A 15,927-nucleotide genomic window follows, 5' to 3' on the forward strand; every position below is an offset into this window, starting at 1 on the left:
ACCATTGACTTATTACCTATTACCAAGTTATAAGACAATCTTAATGTGCGAGTAACCTATAACCAGTGCTGGAAATGTTCAGGTCATTTAATTAAGTTAAAGTAAAAACACCAAAATGTAAAAGTAAACGTCTTGTATTAAAAATACTGTTATGGAGCAGAATGGTCCCTGACAGGTGAATGTTGTCATGCTGCAAATTAAGGTTATTGAACTGCTATTACTGATTAACATGTAGATAGAATTCTAATGTTTACAAACAGTTAATTTAAAAACCAATTGAGTAGCTGATAACAGGTAATGTAAACTGTGTAATGTCTCATAAACACAGCTAGGTAATTTTCCATGTACAAGGCAAAATACAGTAAACTGAAATTTATTATTCCAGAAGGAAATACATATACTAAATCAAATGTACTACACCACTAAAGCTGCAACTACCCATAAATTAGATATCAACTATTAAATTAACTGTCAATCAATGAACCTATTTGAAGTGTTCTGTTTCCAGCTTCTTAAAATTGAAAATATTCAGATTTTTTTTATTCCTCCATGACAATAAACTGAATATCTTTGGGCTGTGGACAAAACAGGATATTTTAAGGACCTACTTATCAACATTTCTCTCCATTTTTTGGCATCTTAAAGAAAACAATGAAATCACTTAATGGAGAAAATAATTAACAGGCTGAAGAAGAATGAAAAATTTGTTGCCACCTTGTCTATTATTGAGTGAAAGTATAGCATATTTCAAAATGGTGGGTAAATGTGAATAGATGTATTTCTGTCCAGCTGCCTCTGGTGTTTCAAAAGTATAAACATAACAGTTCATTGACTTTATTCATGCTTTTTTGCTCAGTTGTTAACTTGTGGTTTGAATGGAAATAGTTCATTTTGACAAGCAGCAGATATGAGAATTTATAGAGAGTTGAGTTTGTTGAGAAGAAACGGCTGTTCATCCACTCAGAGGATGAAACTCCGGCAGTGATGAGGAGTCTGGCTGCAAACTAGTGAGCGGTTTGTTTAAATGTTGTCTGCTCTCCGTCTGGAGGTCATAGTTTAATCGCCTTTTATTGTCCACCTCACCGCTGCAGTGTTGATGTTTGGGGATCCGAAGCGGTCCTGAAGCTACACGCCAGCCTTAGGACACAAACTAATTAAAATGAACACCGCAGTGCACGCTTTGCCATGAGCGTGTGAACGGTGGTCTCTAGATTATGGCCTGTTTGGTGCCTGTCGCGGTGATTTCCACCACAACCCTTCCGCATTTTCCTGCTGCTCTCGGGCTGTGACGTGTCGTGCTGACGGCGGCCTCGGAGCTGGAGGAGCGTGGGGCTGTAGCATGACAAGATCTGGCTCCAGACGTCCTGCTTTGCTTTCAGCGGTGCTCCAGAAACAACCCCTAACCCCTCCTTCTCTGCTCCTCTCCGGCCCGCCCAAATAACACAAAATTCCCGACTGAATCCTGCCCGAGTCTGGGGGAACCAGGCGGCCTGGGAAGCCGAGGAGTGGACGGAGGCCATCCCTGCAGCATAAATCTGGTACGCGGCTCATTCGTGCTCCGGGGCGCCCGTTTTCAGAGCTCTGTTTGCATTCGTATTTGTTCGTGGCTCTTTGTTTTTGCATGCATGTAGTATTTTAATTTATTTCTTTCTTCTTACTGAGAGGCCGCAAAGGGTTGGGCCTTTTCTTCTCGGGCCCGGGCCTCAATAGAGGCCGTAATGGGTAAATCAGGCCTATCCGGTTAGCTAGCTAACCTGCCGATACAAAGCGTTTCTGTATCCGCCGGTTGTTGTTGGTCTTTTGTTATCGATTCTATCAGTTATTGTGGAGTTTAGCCTTCAACTGAAACGTATTAAATAAATTCTCACAGCCAAGGAGTATTTATAGTAAATGTTAAAATTAGCATTCGTCCAGACATGAAGCTAACAAAATGGCGGACGCTGCTGTGATGAATATTGGTTGTAGAAAAGGTGTGTGTGTATGTTTAGCCCTCCTCCTGCTAGCTGGCTACTACAGAGCCGCATCAGTGTGTACCTAACGGAGCCTTACATCATTATTTTGTGTTTTTTACACCCTCCATGTATGTCGGTGCAGCCAGCTTTTTCCAAACGTGTGTTTTGGCCGTGACAGTCGGTCTTTGCATGTGTGATCAGTGCTAACGTTACTCCAGTGGTCAGTTGGAGACATTACCGTGGATCATCTCATCGGGTTTTGCGCTGTATTTAGTCTCGCATGGGTGAGCAGCCAAGTTAGTCCGACCACGAGTGCATGTTTTAATGTATAGCTGGTGTCTTTAAGCTCACTGATGCTCTGTTGTGCGCCACATCTCAACACACCGTTGTCATCTTTTTCCACCTGGAGGTGGGGGATGGTACATTCAGTGGAAATTAAATGGCACCCTGGCTACATCGCTTTCTGTTTACATCTCTGCATCCCCCCTGTGTTTGTTTCACGGAGAGATTTTTTTTTTGGTCGCTCATCATCTCGCCTTGATCTCGCAGTGATGAAGGTGTTGCCAGTTTGGCTGTGAGGATTATTGTGGGGAAATGTGTGATTTTAATTTTGGTGACTGTAAGTAGTGATGCGGATAGCAATTATGCCACTGGTCAAATTCACTTGCTGTCCTTTGCCGCAGACACAAACTAACAGCGTAAAAATCAATTTTCCCAAATGTGTTCTGAACGATTTAATATTCCCCTTTAAGAAATCATGCATTTTAAATTGCAGTTATAACACGAAATTGCCACTGAGGTGAGGTTTGTGATTTTTGTTGCAAGCTGAAATTATGCTGTGTGCATGTAAATATATGTGAATAAAGCAAATTTAGCCTTCCACGGACAAACAGACTAATTGCAGCACCTAAAAGAGGATACAGCAGAGCACTGTAGGCAAGGTTGTTTGAAAAGTTTCTGTACTAGTGCTGATTCACAGAATACATACCGTGAGATATGAATTACTAATCCATCACTTGATGCTAGATTTTGATGCTTGATAGTTTTTGATACTTGGTGATACAGCAGGAGATATTTTATTTTAATCAAAACAAGAATTGAGATTTGATATTTAGCCTGTCTCTAACAGAAAAGTGTATGCTATGCTTGTGTCATCACGTCCTAAGAAACCCATAAACCTATACAAGCAGTATGTGGTGCAAAAGATATCTTAAATAATTATGTATTAGGGGTTGACCAGTTCATTGGTTTGACCAGTTATCTTATTCGACAGTCAATATTTTTCAGATCATTGGTGTGTTTTTTTCTTTTAAAATTATTTTTAAGATTCCCAATAGCATAAGTTAATTGTAACGTGCGCTACTTTGGCTGTCATGCAGCCGTCTCTCTCTGTCTTGATACCATTCTGCTGTCTCAAGCAGTGTCCTGTCCGCAATGGTGTCTGATTGGTAAAGCATCACTAATACTTACCTTGCAATACTGAAGGATAAAGGTTGACATATTAGGTTTTCATCAAATATGTGTACAATCTAAATAAGAGTTTCAATGAAGTGCACTGTTGAGGTTTATGTTGTTCAAAATTTGGACACCAATATTTTTATTTTTACTGCCAATGTATATCAGTTCCAAATACAGGTTATTGTTCTCCTTGAACACTAATAATCTGTATCATTTCGGCCTTGAAAGACTGTCTTGGTTGACCCCTAATATGTCTTAGCTGTTAAGGTGATGCTCATGCTGCAGTAGTTGTGAAGTGCCAAGCCAGTGATCTTTGTATCATGTGAGTCACATTATATTGTTAGATTACCAATTCACACCACATTTTTCCTCAACAAGCCTTAGATAACAAGCTCATTATGTCTTTCCCAGGGTGCATCTTGAAAGATATTGCTTATATATTGGTTAACACACTGTGTTAGTCACATTTGCGCCTGCATCTTGTGATTCTGCAATGAAATCAAAACTGTTTCACATCACATTAATGACCATGAACACATATTAGTATTGCTTTTGTGGGTGCAGATTGAGATCCAATTATATGCGTGATATAATTGGATCTCAATCTGCACAGCATACAAAACAAAGCAATGTTTTAAAGACAGATACTAATATATATATATATATCATTTTATATAATGCAATTAAGGTCTGTTGTCTGAGAAAATTGACCAGCAGTACATTGGTCCAGTCTGCAGCAATATTCAAGTACCATACTGAGAGAAATTACTTAACATGTATGAGGATGTACCAACAGACCGATTGAAGTTACTTTTGTGTGTAAGAGCATTTAATTATTAACTAATCTGTTCATTATTTAAATTGCAGGGATTTGCAATGTTTTTCTGTCGAGCTTTGCTTCCAACAGTTTTGGCCACCAGAGATCTAAGCTTTTTGTCATTTGGTTTCAGCTCTCCAGTAACAAATGCAGTGCGAGGACAATGGATGAGGATGTCACCAGGCTTGCAATACATTCTGAAGAGCCTAAAATAATATTACACGGATCGGGTAATTAGCCATGCTTATGTTAATGTTTGTGTTTCTATTTGCACAAAGTATGTTTGTGGTTTGTGTGAGTTCTGATAAATAGAATCGGGGTATTTTAAGAAGCAGGATTTTTTGGATAACCAGATAACTTTAAATATTTGAATGACATAAGTAAAGTGTACTAAAGAACAATATGTTATAGCCATTCATGGCAAGTTAATATTATAGTTGCATGATACCAGTGAGAAAACAGTATAAACGTTTAATGTGCCGTAGGAATCATTCTGACACACAATACACTGTGCCTCATGACTGTTATCTGGTTAACTGGGTAATCCTGCTTCTTCCAGATGAGGGTGGTGCCGGCGGGCAGGAGTTTGTTGTGGAGCTTCAAGAGACTGTGTTGGTGTCAGAAGGCGAGGGGGAAGGCATGGCAGTTCACAGGTTTGCCCCAGACGAGCTAGTCATCCAGGATGCTGTTGAGGATGTGGTATCTGAGTATGTGCACTGCGATGAAGATGAAGATGTTGCTGTAGAAACCTGCGTGATGGCTCTGGAGGGCGAGGAGGAAGGTGTTGCCATGGGAGACATCCCTGAAGATGGGCTGGACCCAGAGCAGCAGGAGGACGACCAAGACGGCTGTGGAGATTATCTAATGATATCCTGTAAGTTGACTGCCCTGCGCTGCATTCACAGTTAGCCATTGTTTGCGTCTTGGCTGCATTGGATTGTTTTCCAATATGACATGGATCTGAAATGCAGTTGCTCAAATCACCTGTAGAAAAACATTTTAGTCAGATACTGAAAAAGGGTAAAAGTTTCCATCTCTCAAAGACTCATATTTAATCTTTATCTCCACCAAAGTGTGAAGATGCCAGTCAAAGTAAAGGGCCAATTAGAATCTGATCTTTGTCCATCCATGATTTGTCATCTCTGTTCTGAAAACGACAGCTAAAGTTACACAGAAACTCACAAGTTCATTTCTGTACTTTTGTTAGATTTTGTGTATTTAAATAACAGAAGCTAAGGTGTGGTGATTAAATTGGTACAATAGAAAAGTTGTTGTTCTTGTAGCGTTTTTGGGCAGTTACCAAACAGCTTTAGGCGTACTACCTCATCCTTATAGACTGCAGAAGAGCTGACCATGATTCCTGTGTCGTAAGTCTCATGTGAATTTAATGTACGGTAGATATGAGACACTTGGATAAAGTGTACATGGAGCCTTATACTCTTAAATGTGAATGTAAGTGTACAGTGTTTCCTTTACAGGATTTTATGAAAGTATGTGGTTGGTAGTGGTTGCCAGGCAGCAGCTGTATTGTATATTTTGTGCAACACTCATTATTAACTATCAAAGTACTCTACTGTAAATGTGCACATTTTGGCCACAATGTCTATTTTAATTGGTGTTTCCTGTGCAGGTTGATATAAAGTGCAGTGTCTAATTACAACTCCGTTTAATAAAGAAGTCTGGTTGATTGTTGATGGCTGGATAACGATGAACTTGTGACACCTTGTGTCCAGAATATTGACGCTGTTTGCTGAAGACACTTCTGTGCATCTACCCTTTAAATCTATTTGACAAACTAGAACAATGTAAATTTCAATTATTTAAATCTCATACTACAGTCACATATTTATCTCAAGCAGCCAGTTTTATTCTGCAGTAATTAACAGCAATTATGTAGCTCTAACTTGCTCACTGTACACTGTATTGTGTTACAACATAAAGTGCTACTTTACCGCAGTGCTTGTATGAAACACTAATTTGCCTTTTTTGTTAGAATTTAATCTTTTCTGAATGTAGTGGATTTCAGGACAGTACACAATGGTACTTTGAGATAGATTTTTTTTTGTCACTGATGCTTTCAAGAAGACAATTTGAAAATGTCCTCCCACACATCTCTAATGAAGTGTACTGTGTGTCCCCTTCACTAGTGGATGAAGCTGGTAAAATGGTGTCTGAAGATGGAACTGAGGTTACAGTGGAGGGAGCTGTGGAGGACCAGGAAGTGGAGAAGGATGAGGATGGACAGGAGGTGATAAAGGTGTACATCTTCAAGGCTGATTCTGGGGAGGATGATATGGGTGAGTAGAGGTGAACTCCACACTCTTTATAGGCTGACTACCACTGACCTCGGGATTTCCTCAAATTACCCTTTATTGATTTAACTTCTAAATTGTCTTAGTTAGAACATTCTTCAGTATGCTTAAAAACAATTAATACAGGGAAACTTACTCCAGTCTTTTCTATGCGTAGTAGTTTGTGTTACATAAATTACTCTGCAAAATGAATTTGATAAAATGTTTGTTACAAAAACAGATGTTATCGCTAATTAATGTTTTCTATTGTTGAGCTTAAAACGGGTCTTTAAAAAGTTTTGCATTCAGCTGTATAAAGTCTTAAGTTACATATTCAGTAGCCTTAAATATTTCATCTTGGTGTAGGCATTAATAGGCTCAGGTTGAGGACTGTCAGAAGTTACACAATTAAAAACTGCATGTCAGAATGTTGTCACTGCATTTTGTAAGTGCAGGTGACCCTTTTATGATGATTTAGTCTGTACAAGAAGACTTACAGCAAGCATAGTCCCTACTACTACTTACAGCAGATAGAAAGCTGCATCACATTAGAGATGTGAGGATTTTAGCTGAAACTTCATCAGGTTTATTTAGTTAACTCTTCTGTTTTGTACCGTTCCTCATCCAAGTTGCATACATTTTTTTTACATTTATTTTATTAGGTGGGATTTAGTAAATACATAATAATAATAATTATTTAATGCGTATGATCATGAAAATCACATAAATTGCATTGAAATCTAAAATTTAACTTGCTGAAAAGTTGAGAGACCCTAGAAGGAGTTTGAGACTTCTGTTTTTCACAAGTAGACAAAAAATTTGTGGCATATTTGACAAAAAGTAGAGGGTTTAAAATTTGTTTTTATTCTGCAGGAGAGTCTGTTGACATCAGTGACGGAGACACAGAGACCATGGCGCTAACGGAGTCTTCAGGCCAAACACTCAGAGAGAAGATGGTTTACATGTCTGTCGGGGACTCTCATCACAATCAAGGAAGCCATGGTGAGTCATCTGGAGCCAGCGAGCAGGGATGGCTGTCATGAAACTGAACGTCACTAGTTTTTTGGTTTTGTACATGTTGGGCTCATCTACAGGTGGGTCCAAGGTGACTGATGAGGTTTATATGGAGGTGGTGGTAGGAGGCGAAGAGCCAGTAACTCACGACCGCTCGTATGACAGCGTGTCTCTAAGCAAGGACTTCATGCCTGTGGCCTGGGCAGCTGCTTATGGTCAGCACCCTTGTCTATTAAATTGCTTTTAAAACAACACTCGAAGCCTGTGCATCACCCACCTCTCTGAGTGTCTTGGCTTTAGCTTGACACCTGCTGGTCTGGTTGGTCTTCGTGTAAAGGCATTCGGTTGCTCCCGCAGGTGCAGAGGACAGCGAGAGTTGTGAAAACCGGAACGGTGCAGCCTCGGCTCTGCTGCACATTGACGAGTCGGATGGGGTTGATGAAATCAATAGACAGCGCAGCAAGAACAAGAGACGGTCAGAGCCTCGACAGGTCCAGACAGGTAAGGATAACTCAGAGATCAAGCCTGCCTTCCCAGGGCAGTTTTGAATGCAAACAGTGAATGCCCTTTGTCATGGCACCTTTATAAAGAAGCCTTGGAACATTGCATTAATGTTGAAAGCTGCCACTGCGTCATTTTTATTATTGACTAGTTGGTAATGTTTTAATTTCGTGGATTATTAACAAATTCACAACAAATGGGATCAGAGCCTCAAATGATGTCAAGTTTGCACTCTTTAACATTATGGCTAAATGCAATTTTACCGTATGGTTTGTTGACAAAAGTGGAATCATCTCCGTTGGTCTTCATGGTCTGAGTCAGAGCGTACTCCTCGTGCTTCACATCAGCCACACGTATGTCATTCACATTCACCCAGCCTGACAACATTTTTATGTTGTAAGTGCACTAAGACACAAACTCCATGAACATATGTGGGCAATAGAGGTTTTGTACAGATCAATCATTTGTCTTGGATAGCAGTTTGAGATTAACATTTTCTAGTAGTTAATATTAAATCATACATTTTTTAACTTTGCTTCCCCACTGATGGTCTGCAACTAGTTTATTCTGTGGATTAGGGCTGACCGACATGGCGAAAAAATTTAATCATGCTTTTCCTGACAGATATTGTGATTGCGCAGTATTCACTGAATAAACAGATAAATATATTTAAATGATGTGATAGAGCATTATTAAATGACAAGGCATCAAAAGCGTGAACAGAATGAATTTGGAGAACCACTGAGCCAACAGTTTAAACCCATCTACTGCATAAAATATATCCTAAATTGTAGCCTTTGTGATTTGCTAATTGCATTGTTTCAAATTGTGTTTTCAGTTTGAAATCGATTGATTTTTTTGCTACTACTGCTAATCAAACTGAATGATGTTTTGACGATGGGAAACCTGTGTTTTACTGTCACCTTTAAATGCAGGACGTCTGTCTGTGAGACTGTGTACAAGCACGAACAGTTAATCTGTTTCTGAGTTGTGGCTGTGAGTTAGCTGCAGCTCAAACTTGTGTCCTTGACATACGTTTATTGTGCACTCTTGTTTGAATAGTTATTCAGCTGTTGGAGTAGTTTATACCTTAGCTACATTTTAGGCTTCTACAAGAGTTTGTTCAGTTTCATAAAAAAAAATATCATCTGCAAGATGAAGCAAAAAGAAAACTCTGCCCTAAACATGTACATCGTAACATCATGATGCTAGAACTCAGAGGAATTTTATGTAAGCAAACCAAGACATGACTTAATAAATCAAACCATTTTTAAATTGAAGTAAAATATATTTGCTCTGTTTCTGGTTTTGAGGCCTTCTGCACTTGATTCATTGTGTTGCTGCACTGACAATTTGTCCTAGTAATTGTTTTTGTAGCTTTGTTCATTTTATGTATGTCTGGATTCCTGGTGGCATTAATGATGTTCACAAAGTCTAAGTTAAACATGTCATTGATATGAATGATAGAACAATATTTCACCAATACACCTAAAGGTACTTGCCACCGTTTTAAGCAAATTGTTCAATATTAACTAAAAAACTAAAATGACAAAGTTAACGTTTACTTGACAAAACAAAAGACTGCTGTGTAGTCATTTCCTTCTCCTTCTTTTCGTTTTTGTCTCCAGCCATCATCATCGGTCCATATGGTCAACCGCTGACAGTTTACCCCTGCATGCTTTGTGGTAAAAAGTTCAAGTCGCGAGGCTTTCTGAAGCGCCACACTAAGAATCATCACCAGGATGTTCTGACCAGGAAAAAGTACCAATGTACAGACTGTGAGTTCACCACCAACAAGAAAGCCAGCCTCCACAACCACATGGAGGTGCACGCTCTGAGCAGCAAGGCCCCTTTTGAGTGTGAAATGTGTGGCAAGGAGTTCCACCAGCAGGCGGCGCTGTTCTCTCACAGACTGCAGCATCACCACCGGGAGCCCAAGAACCAGCCACCTCCACCGCCCACCAAGATGCATAAATGCAAGTTCTGTGACTATGAAACTGCTGAGCAAGGACTGCTCAATCGACACTTGTTGGCCGTTCACAGTAAAAGCTTCCCCCACATCTGTGTGGAATGTGGAAAAGGCTTTCGACATCCATCAGAGTTGAAGAAACACATGCGCACACACACTGGCGAGAAACCCTACTCCTGCTTGTACTGCGATTACAAGTCGGCCGATTCCTCTAATCTCAAAACGCACATCAAGACTAAGCATAGCAAAGAGATGCCATACAAATGTGAGCGCTGTTTCCAGACCTTTGCAGAGGAGGAGGAGTTAATGCAGCACGGACTAACACACGAGGAGAATAAGACCCACCATTGTGCCCACTGTGATCACAAAAGTTCCAACTCCAGTGACCTAAAACGCCATATCATATCTGTTCATACTAAGGACTATCCACACAAATGCGCTGTGTGTGGGAAAGGCTTCCACCGGCCGTCTGAACTGAAGAAGCACTCAGTATCCCACCGCACTAAGAAACTCCATCAGTGCCGGCACTGCAACTTTAAAATTGCAGATCCTTTTGTTCTCAGTCGCCACATCTTATCTGTCCACACAAAGGAGCAGCAGGCCTCACCTGAAAAGAGTGAGGCTAAGAGGACAGAGACACACACTCCTGTTGCAACACCTAAAAAGTCTGCGCCTAGCGGGTCGAGCGCCTCCGGTCCACCAGCTAGAGTCAGTGCAGCCAGCTTAGCCAGCAGTGTGACTGTAGTTATTGGCAAAGGACAAAAAGAAAGGAGAATTTACCAGTGCCAGTACTGCGACTACAGCACCGGGGACGCATCGGGTTTCAAGCGACACGTGATTTCCATTCACACAAAAGACTATCCACACCGCTGCGAGATCTGTTCGAAAGGCTTCCGGCGACCCTCAGAGAAGAACCAGCATATCATGCGCCACCACAAGGACGTGGTGCAGGCAGAGTGACTCTGACCGAGCCAAATACTGTGCCACAACAAAGAACAATGTTGAAACATCCATCACACCCCAATCACTGCACCCTCAGCGCGACACCGTTCACATTGAAACAGTGTGGTGTGTGCTGCACTTAGTCCGTTCTGTTGTTTTGCTCTTTTCGATCCTCAGCCTAATGTTTGTTCAGAAATGTAAACACATGTACATAACATTAACGCTCTGTCAGAGTTAGCAACCGAGCCCCTCTGTAGACTTGCACTTTTAACTGCATGTCCCTTGCTGGTGACAGTGTGCATGACAGATTGTGCAGACATCTCTTTGTAGATACACATTTTTTTTTTAATTTTGCAGGTAGCAATCAGTTCTCAATCACGATGGTCCTAATTATTTGTCTTAAAGCTGAAGTGTAATTTTCAAAATGTTTGCATCATTTTGTTAAGATGTACTTAACACAGCAGTATGGATTAGCAACCTGTTCCCAGTAGCACTTGGTAAAATCTTGTGTCTGAGTGTGGTGTGTGTGTGTGTGTGTGTGTGTGTGTGTGTGTGTGAGAGTGTGTGAGAGAGAGAGAGTGCGAGTGGGAATGTGAGGGACAAAAAAAAGCAACTGTTGTGCTTCCTGGTGCTCTGACCCCCACCACTCTGTAACATAATGCTTTTTGTTGTGTTAAGGAAACACAATGCTGACTGTGTGCGGAGAAAAGAAGCAGTTTCACATGTACACATAAACCGTGACGCGATCCTTACCACATTGCTTGATTATCACATGTCCAATATTTCTGTTTGAAGTCAGTAAGTGTACTGTAAGTTATTCAGAGTAAGTGCCCAAAAGAAAAGAGATGAAGTCCTGACTGACAGTATTTTACTCATTAATGCTACCTGGGGAGTGAAATCCCATGAATTTGAAACAGCAGCTTCCGTGTGAGAAAGACAATGTTGCCTCCTTGCGTGCGTTTTCAACATTTTAACCATGATGAGCTGTTCATACAAATTTTTTTTTTTTTTTTTTTTTTGCATCTATGAATTGACATATCTGTTAATTCAGAGAAGAAACACCATCTACAAACACCAGTATGATATCAATATTAGGCTGGGTTAAAAAATACAAACTTCACATCAGAGTCCCAATATAACTGTGTCGTCTAAATGGGAATCGAACAGTATATCCGCTGCTGCTGTTATGATACTATGGACTAAACACTTTGTTTTCGCCCACACAGATGTACTTTTGCCAGTAGAAAGGGAAAATGTATATCTTTTTAGATGCAACTTCAGATGACAGGTGCTGGTGGTGTACATGTACTTTGGCTTTTTACATTTTTTTTGTTATCACCTGTGATTTTTTTCTGTTTTTATATTTATTTCATTTACAAGTTGTTGTATAGGTAAGTGTAACTAGACTTCTATGGGACGTAAATTATTGTTTTGTATACAAATCTGTACAAAGCGTGTAGATGTAAACACTTGATAAAAAGGAAATCTCAACTGTGTTGTTATGGATGTACTTCAGCGTATTTGTTAAAAAAAGATAATAAAGCAAAGTATTTTAGCCGTTTGTCGTTTTATTTGCCAAGATGGCTCTCAGTTACAGCTGCAGGCAGATGACAGCACAATGTTGAAACCCGGCTTTACATCATTAAGATCTATCCTTAACATTTAAAAGAGCAGAATTAAACTGAAATGTTTCAGTTTGTAGCAGTGATGTAGAAAGATGTAGGATTTTCACCACAAATGTTAAGGTCCGCAGAAAACATCTCTGACAGTACAAGCAGGACAGAAAATTATTCAGCTGGGCATTCCTCTGAGGAAGAAGAAACAGACGGTGGTTAGTGCCTTATGTCACTCATAGTCGCTGGTTGTTTTGCACAAAACTTGATTTTAGAAGTACCGTTTTTAGGAAGGTAAGCAATATTTTCAGGCAGGACGCCAGTTTCCAGAGAGAACTGCCTGAACTTCTCCAGCAGCTCAGGGCTGAGGTCAACTCCACGTCCTGTGAAGCCACATATTAATCTGCTGCAGTCTGCGTAAAAGCACTGAAATTATCGGATGGAGTGTAGCATTACGGCTAAATGTGACTTTACCATATAGTTTGTTGACAACGGTGGAATCATCTCCCTTGGTCTTGATGGTCTGAGTCAGAACGTACTCGTCGTACTTCACGTCAACCACCCGCATGTCATTCACATTCCCCCAGCCTGACCAGAGAACAGCAGAAATAGCATCGCTGGTTCAACTGTGCGTACGTGTCTGTGTGTTACATGTGTGTGGCTGCACTTACGTTGGCTTGTGTATGTGAACTTGCCAGGCATGTTGGTCTTCGTGGCCAGATTGTTCATTCTCCAACATGAGCCATCAGAGCTGCATCGAAACATGATTAGTTTGTCTCTTGTTGTAAAGCATTTTATTCAGATCAGACCGTCTTTCCTCCCTGCCTGTCGTCTCACACTCACTTGAGGCTGGAGTACGATATGTCCATGTCCCCGTCAGCAGTTGGGGTGAGCATAGCCATGCCCATCTTCATGCTGCCTTTGCGACTGACAAACCACTGGGCATTAGTGGCAAATCCAATCAGGTACCATTTTCCTGACATCTGTGGATACACACAAAACACACACAAAAAAATCACAGAAATCACACAAAGACATAGTATCTGTTGATATAACACTTGCTGTGACATGCATTTGAAAAAAGTGTATGGAAGACTAGGGGGAAAATAAATAAATTTCCTTTATAGATGAAAAATGCTTATTAATTAAAATACTATTGCATATTATTCATTTTAAGAGCTACAGTCTGTCCAGGGCATTGAGCTGCATTCATTTTGATGCATTACCTACATCTGTAACTGGATAGTTTTTTTTATTTTGATACCAAATAATAATAATAATGTATGTTGCATCTTGTGCATAATCTGCTCTTGAATACATTTGGAGGTTGTGTCTGTTTGTTTTATATGAATGGTGGAGTTCCACACTGACAATAGGGCATGTGATTTATAGTCGATGTACTTCCAGCAAAACCAGCTTTTGCAAAACCACGTAGACCTTCTCATAGTACCAAGATTATAGCAGGAAGCCACTTTCTTTCCATACCATATTATAGCAGAAAGTCTCTAAACATTGAACTGTGCATGTTATGTCCATGCAGAAATCATGCAGGAATATTGCCTCTGTGGAATCTACTCTCAGATGTACATAGGTCGAGATAAAAGTGTCTGCCAAATGAAATTATAGAATTGTAGAAATCATCTATATAACACCCATTCTAAGCAAAATGTCTAATATGTATGTCATTAAATAACTTGCTTTAACAAATTACTAGCCTTTAAAAGTGCCCTCAGTAGGCTTTTATCTTTTACTCCACTTGGTGCTCAAGCAGCAGCCAACTTAGCTGGATTTACAACATTCTGATCAATTAAATGAATACAGCTGCCATAAATCTATATACTGACTAAAATGAGAGTTATAGCACCTGTCGTGTCTCTTACCCCCTGTAAATTGAAGTCTGCTGGAGGAATGACCTCAGAAGAAACAGCCAGGGAGCAGAGCACAGCTCCCAGCAGGGTCAGCAGTGAAGTCATCGCCACTGAGGAGCACAGTCGGTGCAGAAAACAGCAACAAGAGAAGAAAACGCAGATGAAGATCCTAAAATCTGTTGTTGAAGTTCTGCCTGACGACCCCTTTATATAGTGGAGAGTGGGGCTACCTTTCCCCTCACACACACACACACACACACACACAAATCCCCAGAACTGGGATGAGTTCAAACACGTGAAGCTCCACACAAACACATGCACAGTTTCACAGCCACAAGGTTGAGCCCTGCCAGCGCAGATTCAATCAACCGTGACAGTAGGCAGGAGAAACATGCAAAGAAACTGCATGACCTGAATAACAAGTGAGCACAGATTATATCCTGTCTGTCACAAACTTAGAGCCGGAGCCCAGATAATGTGTTCTCAGTGAAGTGATCATGTAATTTCATTTTGCAGCTTCCTGTTTTTCAGCATCAGCTTTGAAAAAAACAAAAAACAACAGTACCCAAAATCGGTAAACAAGGCAGCGGCTGGCCTCCAGTGCTTTCTGCGGCGGGGACCACAGAATCAAATTCAACCGTCAGCAGTTGCAGCAGTAAAGCACAGACACAACACAAATGCCCCTGCAGGTTGGATTCCTAATCGTACCTCGCCATGTGATGAATGGGAAACTGTAGCGTCTCTTTATGGGCTTAAAATCTGTAAATAATTGTCTCCAAATTGCATGAACTGCCTTCATGAATGGAAATAGCGTAAATAAGAGAACTGTCAACACATTCAGTTTAAAATTTTATTCCAATATTGACCTGTAAACAGTCTCACCTCAAGTGACTGTTCTGGTACAGTTGATTATATCACAGGATCATCAGCAACAGGTTGTGTAATGCATTCGCTGCTGTAATCACGCTTTTTGTCAAATGAAAGAATGGAGTGTAATTTTATTGCATCTGCTGATAAAAATCATGATCAAAAGCACCAGAACAGTCACTTAATGGAGCTGGGAGTGAGAATATTTCACCAGCTGCTGCTTCTAATGTAGAGAATAAACGTTGAAACTCACTTGTTTAGCTGATATGGACAAAAAGCCCTTAACGTTTATGCAGTAATTACAATATCTGCTCCTCATGACAACTTGGCGGTCTTCTCTTGCTGATGAAGAACATGGAATGCAATCGTTTTCTGTCTTTATTTTTTTTTTTACTATTGTTTGCAGCAAACATTGGCTCTATAGATGCCTTTCAAAGTTGAGCAGGGAAGCAGATTAGAATGTCCTGCACACTATTTCTGCTCGTAGACCTGAAATCCCACTATTTCTATATTGTGTAACTAGGAGTTAATACTGTATATCTGATTACATATAAATTGCATCTAGGTGCTTGTGCCCAACAAGTGCAGAAGTTGTTTATAGCATGTAGCACAATTACTACTGTACTATTACTGCA

General features: G+C 40.4%; 2 protein-coding genes across 7 annotated transcripts; one reads left to right on the forward strand and one right to left on the reverse strand.

The window, feature by feature from the left end:
* The first annotated feature begins 1,095 nt into the window (after positions 1–1,095).
* Positions 1,096–12,499, forward strand: LOC111573810 (zinc finger X-chromosomal protein). Of its 6 annotated transcripts, none has more exons than XM_023278135.3 (8): positions 1,096–1,538; positions 4,361–4,457; positions 4,787–5,101; positions 6,375–6,524; positions 7,392–7,520; positions 7,613–7,747; positions 7,890–8,033; positions 9,662–12,499. In XM_023278135.3, exons 2-8 carry the CDS (start codon positions 4,391–4,393, stop codon positions 10,960–10,962), a joined length of 2,241 nt encoding a protein of 746 aa, XP_023133903.1. In that variant the 5' UTR covers positions 1,096–1,538; positions 4,361–4,390; the 3' UTR covers positions 10,963–12,499. The 6 variants fall into 6 exon arrangements, with proteins under 6 accessions (XP_023133903.1, XP_054873145.1, XP_023133904.1 ...); XM_055017170.1 differs by having other exon boundaries at positions 4,973–5,101; XM_023278136.3 differs by lacking the exon at positions 7,613–7,747 and having other exon boundaries at positions 1,100–1,538.
* On the reverse strand, positions 12,493–14,645 carry zgc:153704 (Lipocalin-like). Its single transcript, XM_023278140.3, has 6 exons — positions 14,438–14,645; positions 13,401–13,540; positions 13,229–13,308; positions 13,032–13,145; positions 12,839–12,940; positions 12,493–12,751 (listed from the first exon to the last, which is right to left on the reverse strand). The coding sequence occupies exons 1-6, from the start codon at positions 14,528–14,530 to the stop codon at positions 12,732–12,734; spliced, it is 549 nt and encodes a 182-aa protein (XP_023133908.1). The 5' UTR covers positions 14,531–14,645; the 3' UTR covers positions 12,493–12,731.
* Between the last annotated feature and the right edge of the window lie 1,282 nt (positions 14,646–15,927).

This window comes from Amphiprion ocellaris, chromosome 14, assembly GCF_022539595.1.
Source record: "Amphiprion ocellaris isolate individual 3 ecotype Okinawa chromosome 14, ASM2253959v1, whole genome shotgun sequence".
Lineage (NCBI taxonomy): Eukaryota > Metazoa > Chordata > Actinopteri > Pomacentridae > Amphiprion > Amphiprion ocellaris.

Excerpts from the sequence above, each read along its gene's own strand:
- LOC111573810 (XM_035951839.2), top strand. The coding sequence starts at position 4,669 with ATGATACCAGTGAGAAAACAGTATAAACGTTTAATGTGCCGTAGGAAT. Across the intron at positions 5,102-6,374 it reads AGATTATCTAATGATATCCT|TGGATGAAGCTGGTAAAATG; the intron begins GTAAGTTGACTG and ends CCCCTTCACTAG. Across the intron at positions 7,521-7,612 it reads TCACAATCAAGGAAGCCATG|GTGGGTCCAAGGTGACTGAT; the intron begins GTGAGTCATCTG and ends GCTCATCTACAG.
- zgc:153704 (XM_023278140.3), bottom strand. The coding sequence starts at position 14,530 with ATGACTTCACTGCTGACCCTGCTGGGAGCTGTGCTCTGCTCCCTGGCT. Across the intron at positions 13,541-14,437 it reads CAGACTTCAATTTACAGGGG|ATGTCAGGAAAATGGTACCT; the intron begins GTAAGAGACACG and ends GTGTATCCACAG. Across the intron at positions 12,752-12,838 it reads TGCTTACCTTCCTAAAAACG|AGGAATGCCCAGCTGAATAA; the intron begins GTACTTCTAAAA and ends CTTCTTCCTCAG.